The 19,719-nt window shown below is 39.7% G+C and overlaps 1 protein-coding gene across 1 annotated transcript; it reads right to left on the minus strand.

Moving 5' to 3' along the window:
- Positions 1-6,726: 6,726 nt before the first annotated feature.
- MTFR2 (mitochondrial fission regulator 2) lies at positions 6,727-17,570 on the minus strand. The gene is made up of 8 exons (XM_030944457.1): positions 16,220-17,570; positions 15,511-15,642; positions 15,064-15,168; positions 14,700-14,824; positions 12,526-12,740; positions 11,210-11,510; positions 9,076-9,262; positions 6,727-7,557 (listed from the first exon to the last, which is right to left on the minus strand). Exons 1-8 carry the CDS (start codon positions 16,283-16,285, stop codon positions 7,459-7,461), a joined length of 1,230 nt encoding a protein of 409 aa, XP_030800317.1. The 5' UTR covers positions 16,286-17,570; the 3' UTR covers positions 6,727-7,458.
- Between the last annotated feature and the right edge of the window lie 2,149 nt (positions 17,571-19,719).

Genomic DNA, 19,719 nt, shown 5'->3' on the forward strand with positions numbered 1-19,719 from the left:
AAAGAATGCATATGTTTACAGAAGAGCAGTATAGTGTTTCATCTGAAAGAAAAAAAAAAGTGAATCTTTATGCCCTATAGTCACTTTGACTTTTAATCAGTAAAAAGCAGCATATTTTCACTTGTATAAGCTAGAAGTTATGTGTGTACTGGAACACAAAGAGAAATCTCCAATGGCCATTTTACATGGGATGAAGAGAATATTTTTTCAGGAAAAAAAAATTACTGCTAGCTCAAGCTCTTCTCTAGCTCATCACATAAAATTTTCAGCCTGTTCTCCCAGAAAATGAAGTAGCAGTTTTATCTTGTGAAGAGAATAAATGATCCAGGCGTTGACTTTTTACTAATCCAAGTGCACATAAATACAGTTCATCATAATGCTAATAAGATAGAATCATCTACCCCTACAATTAAGTGTATATCGCTATAAAAATAAAAATATAAAGAGATTAAAATTTTGTTGTGAGACTTTATGCTGACAAAGCAGAATTTCTTTTAGTTGAAGACTTGCAATATAGACCCGGTGTGATACTGCTCTCTTGTGGTTAAACCCATGCAGTTCATCTGTAAAATGTAAAAACTATTTGTATCAATTATTTTAAAAGATATTCAAATGTATTTTAATCTCAGACATTTTTAGCTGATCAGAAGTTTGAAGCAATCAGTGCCAACTCCACCCCTGCAGACTTTACTGCCATGTCTCTGTTACCTAAAGAGAGAATTTAGACTTTTGCTTTTGCTTCTGTGTCCCATTGAAATCAAATGCCTAAAATTAGCCTTAAACAAAAGGTCAGAATACATCAATCTCAAAAACAATGAAAGTCTGAACACTCTTCCTAAGATACATAAATATTTTGCTTTTAAGGCCTACTTTAGCTTTCCATGCTGGATGAAAATGTAAGCAGAAATTAAAATGTAAGGAGGTCTAGAAACACAGCTGGCACAAAAGCACCATGCTGTTGTTCTTCCAGTGTATGAAAAAAAAGTATTCAAATTTCCACTGCAGAAGGAGAGATCCTGATGACAGGATTATTGGGGAAAATAATGAATATCAAAAGAAGGGCCTTTTGATAATTATAATCAAAATTTGTAAATAATCCAGCCAAATAATACTGACATGTGCCAAATTTCTCTGAAGTAGGAGGACAGCTGTCATCTTTAGCCTTTACTCACAATACAGTTTTAGATATTGTGAAAACTAGCACCACAATTCAAGACTGAGTTCCTAAACAAAGTGTTTCAAGGCATAACTATGGAGAATGATGTACATTGCTCTAAACCACTGAAACATCTACAAACAGCAAGCCTGTCAGACCCTTCCAGACTGTGCCTTTCACATTTGGCTAACTTGCAAGAAACAAAAACAGAATCATTCACACAAAGAGATACGAGCATTGATTCTTGTCATGTTTCCTTTTACACAATTCTAATTACTCTAACACATCCACTATTTATGACTTTATAAGATTCTTCCTTTTTTTACAAAAACTTTTCTATACAACTATAACATACCTGGTTTGTTTTGCTATAGTGTTAATATAGAGTGATTCAGCTTCATACTTCAAAGTATTTTGAGAAATAATGAAAAATTTCCCTCTTTATATATTTGTTATTTAAAACAGCTATCCTATTCCTGCCAGTTAAGTTACATGCTTTATCTTCAGACTTTTGAAATTCAATTGCCCTTATTGGGACATGCCCTCCATGTCTTTCTTGCAGTGAGGGGGTCAAAACTGGACATAGAACTCAAAGTGTGGCCTCACCAGTGCCAAGCACAGGGGGACAGTCACTGCCCTGGTCCTGGTGGCCACACTACTCCTGATACAGGCCAGGATGCCACTGGCCACCTTGGCCTGCCGGGCACAGCTGGCTCATGTTCAGACACTGCCAACCCCCAAAAAGACCCCCAGGTCTTTTCTTGCCAGGTGGCTTTCCAGCTGCTCTGCCCCCAGCCTGTAGCACTGCAAGGGGTTGTTGTGACCCAAGGGCAGGACCTGGCACTGGGCCTTGTTGAATCTCACATGGTTGGCCTTTGGCCCACTGATCCAGCCTGTCCAGATGCCTCTGCAGAGCCTTCCTGCCCTCCAGCAGATCAACACTCCTACAAACCTAGTGTCATCTGTGAACTTAATGAGAATATACTCAATCCCCACATCGAGATAAAGACAGAACTGATGTGGAGGAATAGAATGTAAGAGAATAGTGCAGAAGGCAGTCTCACACCTGAGGAGTTGCGGCTGTACTAATCCCCTAAGATTAGGGACAGGCCTGCCCTTAACAGGCCACAGCTGTGTCCAATAAGAAGAAGAGTGTTACAAAAGAGTGGGTTAGCTGGGTGAAGAGAGAGCTGGAGTTTGTTGGTTGGGCTGTGAAGAGGGCTGAAGTTTGTTGTCTGTACTGAGAAGAAGAGGGAGTCAGTGCTGCGAGGAGATGCCCATGAGAAATCACCAAGAAGGTATGGGAGCCTTTGAAATATGACAACTGATATCTGGGAAATCCTACTAGTGACCAGCTGCCTGCTGGATGTAACTCCATGCACCAACACTCTCTTGGCCCAGCCATCCAACCAGGTTTTCACAGTGCATCTGTACAAGGCATGACTGGCCCGCTTCTCCAGGAGAATGCTGTGGGAAACTGTCAAAGGCTTTAGCAAAAGTCCCCAGTTAGCCAAGATTGACAATAAATGGTCAAAAGTGACTCTGTGAGCATTTCCATCAGCTCCCTCAGTACCCTCGTGTGAATCCCATCTGGCCCCATAAACTTGTAAGTGTCCAAGTGTGGCAGCAAGTCACTGGCCATTTCCCCTTGGATTATGAGGGCTTCATTCCACCCACTGTCTTCCAGCTCGGGGGGCTGGGTACCAGGGGAACAAGTGGTCTAGCTATTATAGGATGAGAGAAGGAAGGCATTAAGTACCGCGGCCTCTTTCCAGGTCCTTTGTCACTATGTTTCTCCCCATACCCAGAAAAGGATAAAGCTTCTTCTTGGCCTCCCTGTCATTACTAATGTATTTAGAGAAACATTTTTTTACTGCAGTAGTCAGACTATGTTTTAGTTGGGCTTTGACTATTGTAATTTTCTCCTGGCGTTACCTCACAAAATTCTTGTAGTCCCCCTGAATTGCCTGCCCCTTCTTCCAAAGTCCATAGGCCAAAGCTCCCTGTCCAGCCAGACAGGTCTTCCTCACCTCCACAGAAATCACCTCCTACTCTGCCAGTAGCATTTTCTTCTTGAAGAATGTCCATCTTTCCTGGACTCCTTTGCCTTCTGGGACTGTCCCCCAAGAGATTCACTCAGTCTCCTAGACAAGCCAAAGTCTGTCTTGCAGAAGTCCAGGATAGCAGAACTGTTGACTCCCCTTCTTACTTCTCTGAGAACTGAAAGTGCTAGTGCGCTGGGATTACCGTATCCAAGTTGTCTCCAACTATCCCGTGACGCAGCAGTCCTTCTTTGTTTGCACACAACAGGTACAGCAGGGCACCTTCCTCACTGTAAACTACTCAATTTCACACAGATGTGCAACAATGCCCTAAAACACTGTACACAGTTAATTAATAGATTATTCAGATAAACCTGGAAGGTAATACAGATGTAGCTGAAGTCAGTATCACGGTGAAAAATGTATTGGAAGACAACATAGGGGTCTGACAAGCTGGTAGAAGGATCAGGATAATAAATATCTCCCAGGAACCTAGAATCACTGGCAAAAAAATTTCAGATAAAGTGGAAATAACATTTGGCTGCAGCCCTTGCTTACCACTGGGACATCATGTTTGGAAGTCCTTCTTTTCTCTTTCAGGGATTTTAATGGATCACTTTTGGCAAGCTTTAGTCCATGTCCCTGCACTTGATGGCATGCCATGCCTTTTGATGGCTTTCAGTTTGGCAGAGATTGATTTCTAATTGTTTTGTATGTTTAAGTATCCATGCCATGTCTCTGATATCTTCCCCTCAAAGTTGTGTCTTCCTCCTTGATTTTTTCCCCTGCTTTTACAACATCTGTCAGGTTAGTTTTGGCATCTTTTGGTTCTCTGCACTGCACCTCATTTTCTCCCAGACTGCTTTCTTGTAGTCACTAAAACTCCCAATGTGTTTATTTTCCTTAAATTGTATTTCATTTGATCATATCTCTTTTTTAGTTGCTTCCATAGTCTTGCCTGTGGAACTTCCTTTCCCTAATCAGTGACTCAAGGCTAACTTGTCTAGCAGGTTTCCTTTGTCATTTTGGCTTTTGCAAGAACCCTATATATAATTTTACTATTCAGGTGGAACTGAAGAACAATATCGTTAATTGGTAAGAAGAATTGATTGAGGCCCGTTAATACTGTTGGATACTCTCTGCTCTATCTTCATCCAAAAACTCTGTAGCTCCACATTCAGAGATAATATAGATCAATTAAATATATATTAATATAATGATTAATACATGTCAAATTATATATTTATTGTCCCTCACAAAGTAGTGAGTATTCGGATAGGTTTCGTATATTATAGGAATATGTCGGCAGTGGTATTCTGATAATAATTGTCAGGTAATTGTATTATTAGTCTTCTTGTAATGGGAAGCTCACTCATAGAGAACACAAATCTTTTAGGATCTCTTAAATGTTTTTAAAGGACTGCATTTAAAGGTCTACTTTTCCTTCTAGCCCTTTTACTCAAAATATGTGAAACATTTACTCATTTCAATTTTATCAGCTGGAAAATTTGATACCATATACATACTTTTTAAGTCTTTCAAGTAGAAAAACAAAACCGACTTTCATTCCAGCAACCACCTCAGCACCTCCTGAAGGAAGACATCCTGCTCAAAAATTCACCGGGAGTGGTAGGAGAATAAGTTTTTCAGACTTCTTCAGTGATAAGAAAGCACAACCTTTCACAAGATCATGCCAGCAGACCAAGAGAGCACTTGTGTTCCTGAGCCTCCTCCTCCTTTCCCAGATCAATAGCAGAACTCTTGAGTTGTATTGTGACTCAGAAATTCGGTCAGGGACCTTAGGTAAACAAGGGCATTTGTAGGAACAACATGGAATGGATTCTAGGTGGGCACAGGAAGCAGGAATGTTTCCCATTTATTGATACAGAAGTTTTAGTCAAAGAAAATAAGATGACAAAGCCACATTTCCATCAGCTCTGAAAAGGGAGAAAAATCTCTGCAACGAGTGATAGAACTTTTCATTACTAACTTTTACTAAGCTTTCCAACTTCTTGGTATTAAAAACTGTCAAATGTTACCAGATACCACCCACAGACTTCTTTACATCTGGAACTACATAAAATAAAGAATCCGTTCTTGTAACATATGTAGGTGGGGGGAAAAAAAATCACATGGTCCACTATTTATTCTTTTCCCTAAGGAAGTGGATCAGCTATAAACTATATCACTGCACAATTCCCATCAAAATGACAAAAATCAGACAGTAGGCAACAACCACAAGGGTCACACAGCTCACTAAAACTTGCTGATGCTTCTGACACTAACTGTTGTGTTAAGAGGTACTGAGAAATTTCTCAGAAGTCCCTTCTAAAATGAAAAGACACTTCCAAAGTCAAAATTCTCACCGCAAACTGCTCCTGTTGACCTACCTTGTAGTTAAATGATGAACTCTCGGGAGAAAAGAAAAATTGCAAAAGGAGTCCAAAATAATTGTCCTTCATGAAGAGAAGAAACTGTTGGTCACATAAAGCAACGGATGTAACTACCGTATGGCTTTGCACATAATTCAGTCTCTCAAAGAAGGAATTCCATCCTGCTTGTCAGTCACAACAGCAGGGCCACAACCTCTGAAACCCCCTGAATCTAGGAATGCTGATATAGACCAGAACACTTGCACTCACTGCACTGCAGATACTGAGCAAGAGGGAGCCAATTCACAGCCCTTATGCTCACTGGGACTCACCTGCCTGTGTGCCCTCTTCAGCAGACACCGCATGGACTTCCTTCAGTCACTGCCTGCTGCTCTTGTACAGCAGAGAGCAGAGCAGCAGACAAAAGACAACGAGGAGCTTTGATGGAAGAGGGTAAAATAATCCAGCATGGGGCTGAGCTGGATATTCTGTACAGATTTCATAGCAACTATCAAGTTGAGGTAGAGAAAGGAGCAAATGCTTATTTTGGAAGAAGCATTGGAATAAAGTGAAGCACTGGACGAAAGTGAAGGCCAAACTGTTACGGACCAAACAAGGAATGGGAGAATACGATAAAGTCCAATAATTGCTAAATCCAGAAGAAATAAATACCTAGAGGATTTAATTTTAGAAGCATAATATATCAAATCAATTAAGCTCCAGTTTTAGTCAAAAGATAATTTTTTAAACCAAAATGCAAGTATGGTATTTGCACACTAATTTCTTACAACTGTGCCAATAAGACTCAGCAGTAAGAGGGGATGCAGCTGTCAGTCTTCTCCATGTAAGTGAGCAGGGAAATAGAAGACACACGGGATATAAGGGGCACATTCAACAGTCTGACAGGATTTGGGTTTTACACATCAGGATTGTTAGACAAAAGATTGGGTGACAGCAGCTCCTGTGAGCAGTGGATCATAATAAATTTGTAAATAAGTGGCTTCATTAACTCATTCTTACTCTGGTAGGAAAAAATACAAATTGTTCTTTAATTAGTTTTAGATAACATGATTTAAGAACTCATATAATATGATCAGTTCTTAAGATACAAAAGAGTCCGCAACACAAAAGGCCACTACCACACACATCTACAATATAAGGAGAATTTTATTTTATAAGCTCTCGCGAACAAAACTGAGTTTACATGCACATGCCAAGATAAAAATTAATATTTAATTACATATGGAATTTAGACTGTGTGCAAGCAGATCTCTCTGCAAGGTCTTTTTTAGCTCAGACTGCAACTCCCTCATATTACAGACATTTAATAGACAACCTGCTGTTTCCTCACAGCACAAAGTTCCACAAATATGAAAGTTCATCTCCTGACCCAAAATAAATTAGAAAACTGTTTGCACATGGAATAAGGAGTTGCATCAGTAAACTCCAAAGAAAACCAAGGCAACTATCCCACTCTCATGAAAAAGTATTACCATTATATACAGTAGTTATAACACACAAAAAGTTTACACTTCCTTGTTATTTACACTGGAGTGCAAACAGAGCATATACCTCAGCTCCCACAGCAATAAATCTTTGTTTTCCCCCCACACACACTGCTTTCTTGGATGCCCCAGGTTCCAAAGGCACTGCTACATAGCAATAGAAACCTTCTCTCAGTTTTGTGCTTCTTGTAAAAGCATCACATCCACAAGTTGGGCTACTGAGAAACCAAAGAGAATGAAGAGGTAATTTTACAAACTCTGCTACACCCAAACTTCAACAGCATAGGAAAGACATGATCTGGAACAACACATTACAGCACCTCACAGCAGTTTCAAAGTAGACCCACCACTTATACACACTGAACATTCCTTGGAAGCCTCCACTATATCTGAGCTCTTGCTTTCCATGCTGGTACCTGCTTAACTCCATCAGTTCTTGTAAGGCTGGGTTTTGCATTTGGCTTCAGACTGCAGCGCCCAACCTGAAGAGCAGAGATGAAGTTAAAATTATACCCAAGAAACTGAATTAGAAGATATTTACATTTTGGAAGAGTTGTTGCACTTCTCTCAACATAGAAAGAATAAAATAGTAAGTCTGTGAAATGGTTTAAGTACATTTATTGTTCAAAACACTCAACAGCTAAGACAGGCTTGGTTACAAACGCATAAGATTATTCTGCTTTAACCAGAAAAATTCCATCTTTTTGTATCTACTCCTCAACATGCTGGCCTTAAGCAGTCTCTCTTCCAGGACTTCATAATCCAGCTGCCAGATCCTGAAACAAAAGCTATTCCATATACAAGCTGTTCCAGGAGCTAGTTTTGATCTTTGTATCTAGAATCAGGTAAGTCAGCTATGCAGTGCAATAGTCTGCAGCATCAAAAATACCAGCATGGTTATTTTTAGGACATTTTAACTTCTCCTTTGGGGAAAAAAGTCAAAGAAATTTATTAAGACTGCACCAGGTACTGTTGACACACTGCAGTCTGTAAAATATATGCTACATTTAGCCTGGAAAATCCTTGTGGCAGCTGAAATTAAAAAAAAAAAATCAAATAAAATCATTACAGCTAGAAAGAGAAACACACACATTAGTTTTCCTCAAGTTTTCAGCACACAGCTAGCCACATGTAAGAGCAGCTTCCAAAGAATATCTTTAAATATCTGGATTTCCACTGTATGTTCTCCATTACTATTTCCCTCCATTAGGGTAACAAATGCCACAGCCTGAATCTTTTCTCTCACTCTTACAATAAAAAGATAGAAGTGCTAAGCAGAGAGACATGATTTAAATTAGTGCCACCCATTTCTATCCATCTCATCTGAGCAGTTCTGAGGTTTGTGGAAATGCCTAAAAAGCAACAAAACAGCACTGCTGGACTGTACAAGCTCAGGTAGCTGGCACAGGCTGATATGCAGAAATCAGTGCTCAGAACCACCTGAGTCCAATGGCTCTGTCTACCACTTCTTTGTTCCTAGGAAAATCTGTATTCTTTGTGGGTTTTACAACAGAATCAAATCTCATTTTGGATAAAGATTCAAACTGTATGGAAACTACACTCAAAGGAAAATACTACAGACTATGCATTTCTTTCCATTTCTGAGCAGTTAGGGTGTATTAGTGAGACCTTTCTGGACCTTCCTAATACCCTTATTTGAAAAATTAGTCAATAACTGTTTAAGCACACAGTTTCTATGCATGGATACCTGCCAGGTACCATCAAGCTACAGTCCACAGTTCACTCAACTATGACATGAATTTTTAAAATCAGTCTTCTAAGTTGTTGTTTTCTCTGCACACCTATAAGTGCATTTACCAGTCTAAATCCACCAAATTATTTTGAGATTTTCTGCTTTGATTATACTTTAAAGAAAGTAACTACCTAGGCTGATGGCTAAAAAAACTGTGAAGTTCTAGGCTTGTGAAAATTCTGCAAGTATCCACGAAAACAGCAGTCAGTTCAAGAATACAAACACAAATTCTTATATAAAAACATACCACTGGCATCTCAGGACTAGAAAATGGAGAGCTATCAAAAGAATTATTTTCTTTGTCCAAGGAATCATCTTCATCATAATTTTTACGTGCAAATTTCTGCTTTAGAGCGTGAGTTAGTACAGCAACCGGATCCCAATCTGAACTTTGCATCTTTTTGGGCCGAGAAAGAGGAGTACCTCCAGGAGACCTATGAAGGACAACAAAAAAGTTATTGTCTCCTGATCCTAATCCTGTGCTGACTAATCCAAAATCTAGAGGCACAACTTCTGTAAACACCGAATTCTATAAATCCCTGATTACACATGTAATGCTGCTGTAACGTTAAAGCAATTAATCAAATACAACTGATACAATTACATTCAACAACTTGTCAGCCACATTCTTAGCCTGAAAACACAACTTGTTGCTGTTCCATGAAGAAAGATGGCAAAAAATCAACACAAGGTGTTAAAGTATTGCAAATAATAAGAAAAAAAAAAGGCAAAATTGCAGTTTTTATATCAAGTAGTTTATATTATTTTTAAGTATGTTAATGGGAATGTCCCACTAAGGTATTTCAAAATCACTGTGAACATAATTTAATTTTATTCATTTTAAGTTCATTTAAATTCAGAAAGCAAAATGGCACCTACACCCCAAAACTTATCATAAATGTGGAAGCTAGTCCAAGACAATAAATCATAAGCCTTTCTAAACATTGAGAAATCTTGGGGGGGTGCTGGGTGGAAAAATGTAGAAGTGTTCAGAGTTCTGCCTGTAAAATGCAGTCTCCAGGCTGATGATTTGTACCTAATAATGCACACTGACAATACCAAGTTCTAAGTCTGGCAGTTACAGTAATTGCTGCTTAACACAACCTGACAGGACTGAGTTCATTGTCCTTACAAAAACAAGCCCTCACAGCACTTGCACAATGTGTAAGACAGTGTTTGGGTGGTAGAAAGTAGGATCTTCAGGCTCTCAATTTCTGAGAACAGAGGACTTCCCTCTGCAGTGCACACATTAAACTACTGTCAGAAAAACTGTACACAATTTTGATCATTATTACTCCTCCCAAAAATATAAATTATTCATTACTCAGTTAAGCTCTACTTCAGAACATGTGTGATGCCTAAATCTAGAAAGTATTTTGGATGTATGAGCTACCACTTCCTGCTAATTATGCCCATGCTCAAGATGTTAAAACTGATGACCTGAACATTTCGTTTTCTTCATACATGGAAATACAGAAAAAAAAAACATAGATAAAGGAAACACACAGGTTTACCTAGATGCATTTTATATTTGTGTTATTTACTGTGACAATGTCATCAGAGCATAAAGACATGCTTTGGATTTGCATGCAAATTATTTGCCCAAGTTTCTTCCTAGTCATTTTCAGGGATAAAGCTCACAGTTAAGAAAATGTTGAAATGAGAACGCAGCAGTTTTGCCAACTGACATTCTTCCGACATTGAGGGCTTCAAATATTCATTATAGGCTCAGTTTTTCTTACTTTTTTCAGTCCAAGAAGTTCAGAAAATAATCCTGAAGGTGTAATCTCTATTATACCTAGCATAGCAGAGACCAGAAGAGGTAAAACTAAAGACTTCAATTTTTTTCTACAAGTCAACTGCACTTACCGTCAAAACAGCTGACCACTAAAAATATTTATAATCCTACTGAATACTGCACTATTCAACTGCACTACTGAAATACAAGTTTATTAAATATTTTCAATAAATGAAACATGTTTTTGTAAACACTTGAAAGCTTGAACAAGGATCTTCTGAGTATGCTAACTGTAGTTTTCTAAAGTTTCCCTGAGGATTTGGCCTTTCACAGTGAATTCAGGAGGGTTATTTTTTCAGATGCAATCCTGTAAGTGACCTCTCACCTCCCCACACCAACCTAGAGATTTGCATACTGAAGCAGCACAGCAGTTTAAAATGCTGCATTGGTCAGCATAGTTTAAATGCATCTAAAAGCTGTGTCACAAGTATCTTACATTTCACAATGTGAACTCAGAAGCTGCCAACTTGAGTTTGTCAGCAGTAGCTGCTCTTTAAATGACTGGTGTTCTCTGGTGCTGCTGAAGTGCTGCTGATGCTTAGATAGCCTTGGCTTGCTGAGATGCACATCCAACCAAACCTACCTCTCAACAGCTCGCAACTGAACTTTGTTTAGGTCTTTCAAAACATCCATCATACAGGGGAAGTTCTTTGTCCTCTGGTGATCAGTACTGTTAGCTGCAGCCGAATCACTGTTTCTTGCAGCTCGGCGTTGTTTGATAAGTTCCAGTGCAGAATTACTAGCATCAACAGCAGATGGTGCACCAGAAGGAAGTGGAGGAGGCGAGGGAATTACAAAGTGATTTCGAGAGACGGACAATGGCGTAGAAGTCATGGCTGGCAGTGGGTAAAATCCATCTGCAGTGCTGAGTGTTTTAAAGGCTTCTGCATACAGATAGAGAAGAAAAACAACAACATATATTAGCATCTAAGATTAATCAGTTTTATGTCAAGATAAGACTGCCCTCTGAAAGCAGTCTTTTTTTAATACACTTTGCACATTACAACACAGAAGAACTAAACTTAAAACAAAGAATATTACTTCAAACCCACAAATTCAGAATACATGAAGTAATGAATCTGAAGTGTCTTGTGCTGGTCTGATTTTCACTTCTTGTGTCTTCAATCTAGGCACTAGATAAATCATCAAAGTAGCCTGCTGCTACATATGGTGATCAATGGTCTAGAGGTTACAATAACCTACATGAAGCAAAAGATAACCACAAAACATGCAAAACAGGTTACAATACTGAGCGCAATGGAGAAGAGACAGAGAAGACCCAACACAACAGCTGAATGACAGAAGTGCCTCACAATGCCATACAAAAGTACCAAGTACCTCACACCAGTCCAAGTATTTCAGCAACCACAGTGGGGTTGGTCTGCAAGTAAGACAATTGAGACTCAAAACTTACCAGGAAAAAAAGAGGTTACAAGATAGAGGTGCATATTAGAGACCAACTACCCAGGATACATCTGTCTGTAGCATTTGTTTTTGTTAAAGCCCCAACCAGACTGACTTAGAATTCTTCCTCTACACATTAGTTTAATAATTTGTTAGAAACAGTGCAAAACCCCAAAGGGACAAAGTCTGTAACTTTTTAAAACAGTTATTAGTAGCCTATAGATAGCAATGTTAGTAAACTCCTTCACCAACGTGGAAATTAGTATGAAGAGTACTTAGGATGAATTGCATTTGAACTTGGCAAATAGACCACAAAATAGAAAAGAAAAAGTGCACCAAATAGCAAAAAAGAAAAACAAAATATTACATTCAGTAAATTTAGTTGGTGTATCTTCAGTTAGAGAAGTTAGAGATATTCTCTACCAATATCAGACATGACAAGCTCTAAAGCAAAAAAAAAGGAACATTGGTTTGCTTCAAATTGGAAGGGCTTACGTGAGGGAATGCTTCCCAAGGTCTGCACTGAAACAATTGCAGCAATCTGAGCGCGAAGAAAGGTCAGCTCATCTTCAAGGGCAGAAATTTTCTGGAATGCTGCTTGATCAACACCGACTTTTTGTGCACTGTTTTTTGGAATGCGCTGTATTGAATCCAGATGTAGATATGGATCAGGAGGACCCGTACTTTTCTCTTTTCTCCTCAATTCAGTCCTACAAAGCAAAAAAAAGACAGTTTCAAAAGGCTCAGCCAACAATGGAAACCTCAAAACTACTTGGGCTGTTCAAGCAAGTTATTGTCACTCAGCAAGATGTGAAAGGAAGCTACACTTTTAACTACTCATAACTTTTGAAATGTTTCAAGTCTCCCTTTGCTCAAGTACAATGAAGATCCTTGCAAAGTCATCGTCAGAATTAGTCAGATAATGCACTCAGGGATAATTAAACATCATTAAGTCATGCAGTAAGATTGTCATTATTCAATAATTATTAGACTGACACCATAAGGTGTCTCTCCCTTCCTGCCACATGAAAGGCAGGAGAGACAAAGAATAACGATGTCTTAATTAGGCTTCAGAAATTTTAGTCACTTATCAAACTCTAAGATGAACACTGCCAGCAGCAAAGTAGTTACAATCTTTCAGAAAATGTACTTGAAAATAATAAGGTTTAATACAGACTCACAGAACAAGAATCTCACCTTCTGTAAGCTACTATAACCAAAGACAGCATTAGTAAATTGTGCTGTCTCAGGTTTTAATTTAAAAATCTGTTTCAAGTCTGTGCCCGCAAAAATAAACTTAAAATATAAGAATAAAATCAAACTACCAGAATTTCATTATGAAACACAGAAAGAAATTAAATTTACCTGATTCATTTAAGGTGCACTAAGCTTTTATGAGAAAAAAGCCCAGACTTTTTCCCTTATTTTAAATATCCTTTTACTTCAAATCAGACCTGTTTTCTGATTTGCCAAAACCCCCTTGCTATAAACACTGCTTGAGAACGAAAAGATATCAGTTAGAATAGTTGCTCCTGAAAAACATCCCACAGAGCCAGAGGAGGAGGAGGAGGAACAAAGAATGGAAACAACAAAAGAATAAACTGTCATAGTTCTGTGAATCTGGCCTGCACAAGCAGGACAAAACAGGCCAGGATTTTTTTGTTCTTTCAATAATGTTCCTGTTCTGCTATTTTACAGCTGTTACAAACAAACTTTAATAATTTAACAATTATGCCTCAGGAAACATAAGATGAAACATACTGTATCCAACTTCTCCAAAGAAAAGTGTGTCATTTGAATTCATCAATTTCTTGTATTTTCATTACTGGCAAGCACCAGAAAGGTCACAGACAAAATAAATGCCAATATGAAGCAGAATTATATTATCCCGTATATATGCAGCACAAGATAACACAAGTGTGCACATTTTAATCTTGCTTCTGGCTCTAACTCATCCTCTGATTTTGAACAGATCTTTAGAGGAACAGCAAGACAACTTTCTATTTCTTCTCCAGCAGGGAAAAAAAAAAGACAAAACTTGCATACTATTTGTGTCTGCAAATTCTAGGACAACTTGTCATTTCACACTACCTGAAATATTTTTTAATTTGTAAAAATATTTTCCTTCAGCCCTCTATAAAAGCTAGAAACATTTATATAAACTATATTCAAAATAATTTTTAAATTATTAGGTTTGTTTTTCCATCAAAGCAACCATCAAGGCTTACACATGGCACTGTAAAAATCAAAGCCAAAAAGAGACATTTAAATACTTTCTCTTGCTTCCCCATTTATAAAGTTTAACAAACAGGATGTAAACTAGAAAGATAAAGATAGGAATAGCCTTACAGTATACTACAACAACCAGCTCCCTCCCACACAAAATAACTTGCAAGTGAATATCACTTAAAGTACCAGTAATGCACCTGACATACCACTATGAAGAGACAAGAGGAGACTCAATTTCAGAAATCTTTCAGAAAAGAATCCTTTACATAGTCATAATCCTCAGGTAAGGAGGAAATGCCCTCACTCCCCCCCAAACCCAAAAGCCCAAAATGTTTCCAAGAAAAGGTTAGGAATAATAGAAGACAAACTTAAAGACATAATCATGTGCCATAGAGAAGGCCAAAGTTATTTCTTTTATTCCTTTTTACACTTTTACTTACCTAAGTCTAGTACATGCTTGTCCTTCATCATTTGCCACCCACAGGACATCAGCAAGTGATGGAGCCACAGGAGCTGGAGCTGCACTTTGTTCATCATAACCCATTGGACTTGGGTCTTGAACAAACTAAAAACCAAGAATGCCCAAAAAAAATGTATGAAGGGAAACTGGATTCAGCACATACTGAAGGTTCTGACTCAGCAAAAAGGAATTTTTAAACAGTGCTATAATTCAGTGGAAAACAGTGAGTATAAGGGATGCACCACACAATTACACAAGCTAAAAACAAGAGGAAATCTATCATCAAATTAAGAAACAAGAAAATACAAACAGGTGAAGTATACACATAACAATAAATTTCTTACTTGAAAATAAGGTCTGGGGTAGGGCTCCAAGGAAAGAATTGTCCCAAGTCTACGGACAACACTTCGAGTAGATCCATACTCCTTTTTTTGGGAAACAGATGTGACCTAAAAAACAGAAAACCTTTGACCCTGAGAAGCAAAATCAAAGCCCCCAGTTCTTAATCTCACTTTAATCAAAGTTATTTCATTATTCCAAATTCCAGGTAATTAAATATAATGCAGTTTGGTTAACCTAACTTTTCAATGCTCTTCTCAAGCTGAAAGTCCAAAGAAGCCTACAGTAGTACGACAGTGTCTAAAACACTGCCAAAATACAGAATATTTTTAAGAGGCACAAAGGCCAATATCTCGAGATACTGACAAAAGCGCTCATTCAATTAACTACATGCAGCTGTATAAGTCTTGGGAAAGAACAATTAGCAAAGCAGCGAAATAAATCTAACATACCTTGGCCTGATACTTCCTTATGACAGCATATAACTGCTGCAAATGCCCTCCTGATGAGACTGCTGAAGGAAGGCATGTTCCGAGAGTGCGACTGATACTGCTGCCAAACACGTGAGTTTCAAAAAACGCGGCCTGTCAAAAAAACCAACAGCTTCCAACAACGGAACCAGAAAGTAACGAGGGCAGCTCAGCCAAACCAGCACTCCTGGAGATAGCCGCTGTTTTCCCACAAACAACGCTAGGACTGTCTCAGCAGCACAAGCTGCAGCAGTGCCTCACTGCTGACAGCCCCCGGAGGAGCTGCGCACGACTTCACGCTCCAACAGCAGCCCCTGGCCCGGCACCAGCACCTCCTCAGCTTCCCCGCCGCACCTCTCCGGCTCTCTGAGCGCACGGCACTAGCTGCTACTGGGGAAGGGCTACGGAGCCTTTTATTTGAAACATCAGAGCACGAGCAGCCAACACCACTGACTTTCTGACGTTCAGCTCAGGGCAAAAAGCGCCACTTGACCGCCTGTGTCAGGGCAGTGCCCCCACGTGCGGGCAGCGTGCTCCGACAAACCTGGCTGCGGGCAAGGAGGGCGCGGAAGCCACCCCACCGCCCGCGGTGCCGACCTTCCCTCCCTCCCTCCGCCCAGCCAAGCGGCTGCAGGCGGGACGCCCCGCCCGAGCGGCTCTCCGGGCGCCGGCAGCCGCCGCGGGGTCTCACCTGGTGCTGCGGCCAGCCGAGGTAGCGCAGCAGCCGACGGAGGAGCTGCAGCAGCAGCAGCGCCATGGCGGGCGGAGGCCGCGCCCGCCGCAGCGCCCACTGCGAAGCCGCCCGCGCCCGCCGCGCCACCGGCGGCTGGAGGCGGGGCACCGCGGCAGCCCCGCCAATAGGAAGCGGGCAGCGCCGCGATAGAGCCAATGAGCAGCGGGGCAGGCCCGTCGCGGGGGGTGTCGGGAGGAGCAGTTTGAACACCGCGCTGCCCAGGGCTGCCCCACTTCCCAGGGAGCGCTCCCGGGAATGCGGACGGGCCACAGCGCACCGCGGCCAGGTCGCACGCCTGACTGACCAAGGCACTGTACTCACAAGAAAGGTAGCTTCTGCCTCTGCGAACACAGCACGCACCAACACAACAAATGCAGCAGAGCCTGTGAACTCACTGAATTAACGGTAAGGAGCTACACTGAGATGGCTTAGGTCTTCGATGTAGCAAACTTCTCTACTTCATTCACAATCCTAAAACAAATACATAAAGTATCCTCAATGCAACAGCTGCCCAGTAACACCTGACTACACCGACTTCACTTCAAAACCGGGCTTTGAAATTCTGCACTTGTTCTTTCATCTTGCACTTCCTTCATCTTTGTAAAATTTCTACTGTTTTCCTCAAGAAAATTTGAAAACTTCAAGAAAGTTAGCAGTGCTAAAAGTGCTTCTAGGAGAAGACATATCCTTTTCCTCCAGCTATGCAGTATGTGCTTGGAGATCACCTTCCCTCGTCTGTGCTGTCGATGTTCCTGTTGTTAGTAACTGGAGTTCCTATGGGAGCATTGCTGGTTATTGTTACCCATGTCAGCTGGATCCATTCTCTAAGACCGAACACGGAGTAGCAGTACTGGTAACACACACTGTAGTAACAGCATACAGCTGGTTCAGGGGACTAGGAAGGTTTAAGCTTGAGGAGAGAAAGGGTAGAACGTTTTAACAGATATTTAGAGAAACTGTACTACAACGCTTGCCTTAAAGGAAAAAAAAAAGTACTTCTCACCTACTCCTCCAATACCTTATTAAAGAAGGGGAAGTGTCAACAGAATGGGAACACACAGCTCTACTGAAAAGCCAGGAAGAGACAGGGTCTCAAGCAGCAGCAAAACCGAGGCAATTTAGTTTCATTGCAGCACTAGTAACCAGCTGCACTGAATGAGAGGTGCAGTTGGGAACTCATACTGAAATGCTTCAAGTCAGCAGGTACAGCACTGAACAGTACAGAAGGGACCTGCAGGATCTTCTGAACAAAAGCATCTTCTGACAAGCCAGCTTTAAAAAACAAGAAGTCACACAGGGCTCAAAGCTTAATGCTGCTGCCATACCTCTGTAGCTGAGCCAAAGCTCAGGGACAGCTGTCCTTTTAAAGCACTAGCAATTGCAGGAAAGCTTTACGCTTATGTAGCTGCCCAATGTTACAGTAATGCTGATTGTTCCTGGGAGGGAAGAGGATGTGATATTTAATTCCAAATCAAGAAACTAAATGGGCACTGTACCAACAGTACAGCTACTGGATTCCATGTTGGTTGGTGGCCTTTTTTTTGCCTAGTAAAATGTATGCCTGGTTTTATCTGAACTGCAGGGATAACTTCAAACTCTGTGAATCCACTTCATCTCTGCACGGTGTCCTTAAAAAGTGCTTCATTGCTGGAGAGCAGGGAGTCAGAATGAGTAGCTGAATTCAAAAGATAGTTAAACATTTTATACCAGCATAACATCTACACAATTTTCCCCCCTGTACTACCAGTGATGGTCTTTACCTTTTAACAAGAAATGCACAGAAATTCCATTCACAGGTCATGCAACTACTTTAGTAGCACCAAGTGAAAGGTTCACAAATGTTTTTTCTTAGCACAGTGAAAATTCACTCTTCATGTTAAAAGACAAGTGCTGAAGTACTAAACTTGGATTAAAAAAGTGAACTCCACTCCCACTTTGTTTCTTCCAGATCTCTCAGAGACAGACTGCAACTTGCATCTTTGACTACATTATCTCTTAATTAAAATTAACTTATTTAAAGAATTGTTAGTGGCTGTCATTGTGTCTTCTGTAATCAAATTACATTTCTGATAAACTACAATGAAATTAGGGATTGCAAAAAAACCAGATCTTTATGATCTAACCTCCAGACAGGTTTGTAGCATCAAATGCCATTACCAAAGCAATCTCTACCAGGTCTCCTTGGATATTCAGCTGAAGTACAAAATTTAAATCTGCCTTGTCTTGTAGGAATTGTACTGCTCGTGACACACAGACCCTAATGATCCATTTTCAACTTGACATAAATGATACAAATTACCTGTTACAAGGTCATGACAGCTCAAGCACATCTTAATCCTGTTCAGTTCCAGACTGATGTTTAATTTTACTTCATTAGTACAGACTTTGACTGATGTTTGCTTTGTTTGCAAAATTTGCTCTGTTCCCTTTTCTGCTCATATTAATTTAATATACACAAAGTCTGCCTTGTGCTGAGAAGTCCAAAGAATACTCTCTTTATCATTTCAAACAGCTATGAAAAAACATGCACTGTACATGTAAAAGCTAATCTGGCAACAATTGTTTAGTTGGACTAAACGTTTTAAAACATAAAGAGGGAATGACTTTATTAGCTAACTACTGCTGGGAGGCAAGTATTGCTCCTGTTTCCCTTTCTACACAGCTGCCTGCAAATTAGCAAAACTTGTATAGTAAAACTATTGTAAAATATAGTTTCTTCAGCTACAGTGAGGATTGTTTTGTTTTCCTTCCTTCTAGTGTTTAATTTGTATACAGGAGTTAACTACATTCTAACAGTAAAGCAATTAAGAAGGCATACATTATATAGGTATTTAATACTAACACCTCTATCAAAGCTTTTCCTTTTCATTTTCCCTACTTTTAAAGACATTATGCCTTTCAAAAGAGTGTGTAAGAACAACTACACTTTTAACTCCACATAACATTAAGATTTAGTTTATCTGCAGCTTTTTGAGAAAGACACAAGCAAAGTAATCTTCTTGTATTAGAATGTCCTTGTTCTGTTAATTCAAGTATATTATTTTCATCCGTAACATTCTAGAGGTTAAGTGTGTAACTACCACTAAAACTAAGCTTGAGGGTTTTGGGTTTTTTTTTAAAACAAAAAAAACAAAAAAAAACCCCAAAAAACAACCAAGCCACAAAAAAAGAAACAAAAAAACCAAACCAAACCAAAAAACCAAACAAAAAACAAAACAAACAAACAAAAAAACCAAAATCCCCTTAATACCTGCACTTTGGCTACAAAAACTCTTGCAGCACAATTATTAGAAATCAGTGTGGAAGAAAGTAAGATTAATTTCTCACACTTCTGGTATATGTGAATTATATTTACCAATTCAGGTTCTAACATCTCTTGCTTTATTTTTTCAGGGATTTTGTGGTGTTTTGTTTCCCTCCTCCCACCTGGTCCTGCCCTGCTCTCTCATTTTAACTTA

The sequence above is a fragment of the Camarhynchus parvulus genome, chromosome 3 (assembly GCF_901933205.1).
Source record: "Camarhynchus parvulus chromosome 3, STF_HiC, whole genome shotgun sequence".
NCBI classification, from domain to species: Eukaryota; Metazoa; Chordata; class Aves; order Passeriformes; family Thraupidae; genus Camarhynchus; species Camarhynchus parvulus.

What these genes read in the sequence shown, in the direction of transcription:
- MTFR2 (XM_030944457.1), bottom strand. Translation starts at nt 16,285, where the DNA reads ATGGCGCTGCTGCTGCTGCAGCTCCTCCGTCGGCTGCTGCGCTACCTC. An exon ending in TAAGGAAGTATCAGGCCAAG is followed by an intron (nt 15,169 to 15,510) that starts GTATGTTAGATT and finishes TCTGTTTTTTAG; the next exon opens with GTCACATCTGTTTCCCAAAA. An exon ending in ACCCCAGACCTTATTTTCAA is followed by an intron (nt 14,825 to 15,063) that starts GTAAGAAATTTA and finishes CTTGGTTTTTAG; the next exon opens with TTTGTTCAAGACCCAAGTCC.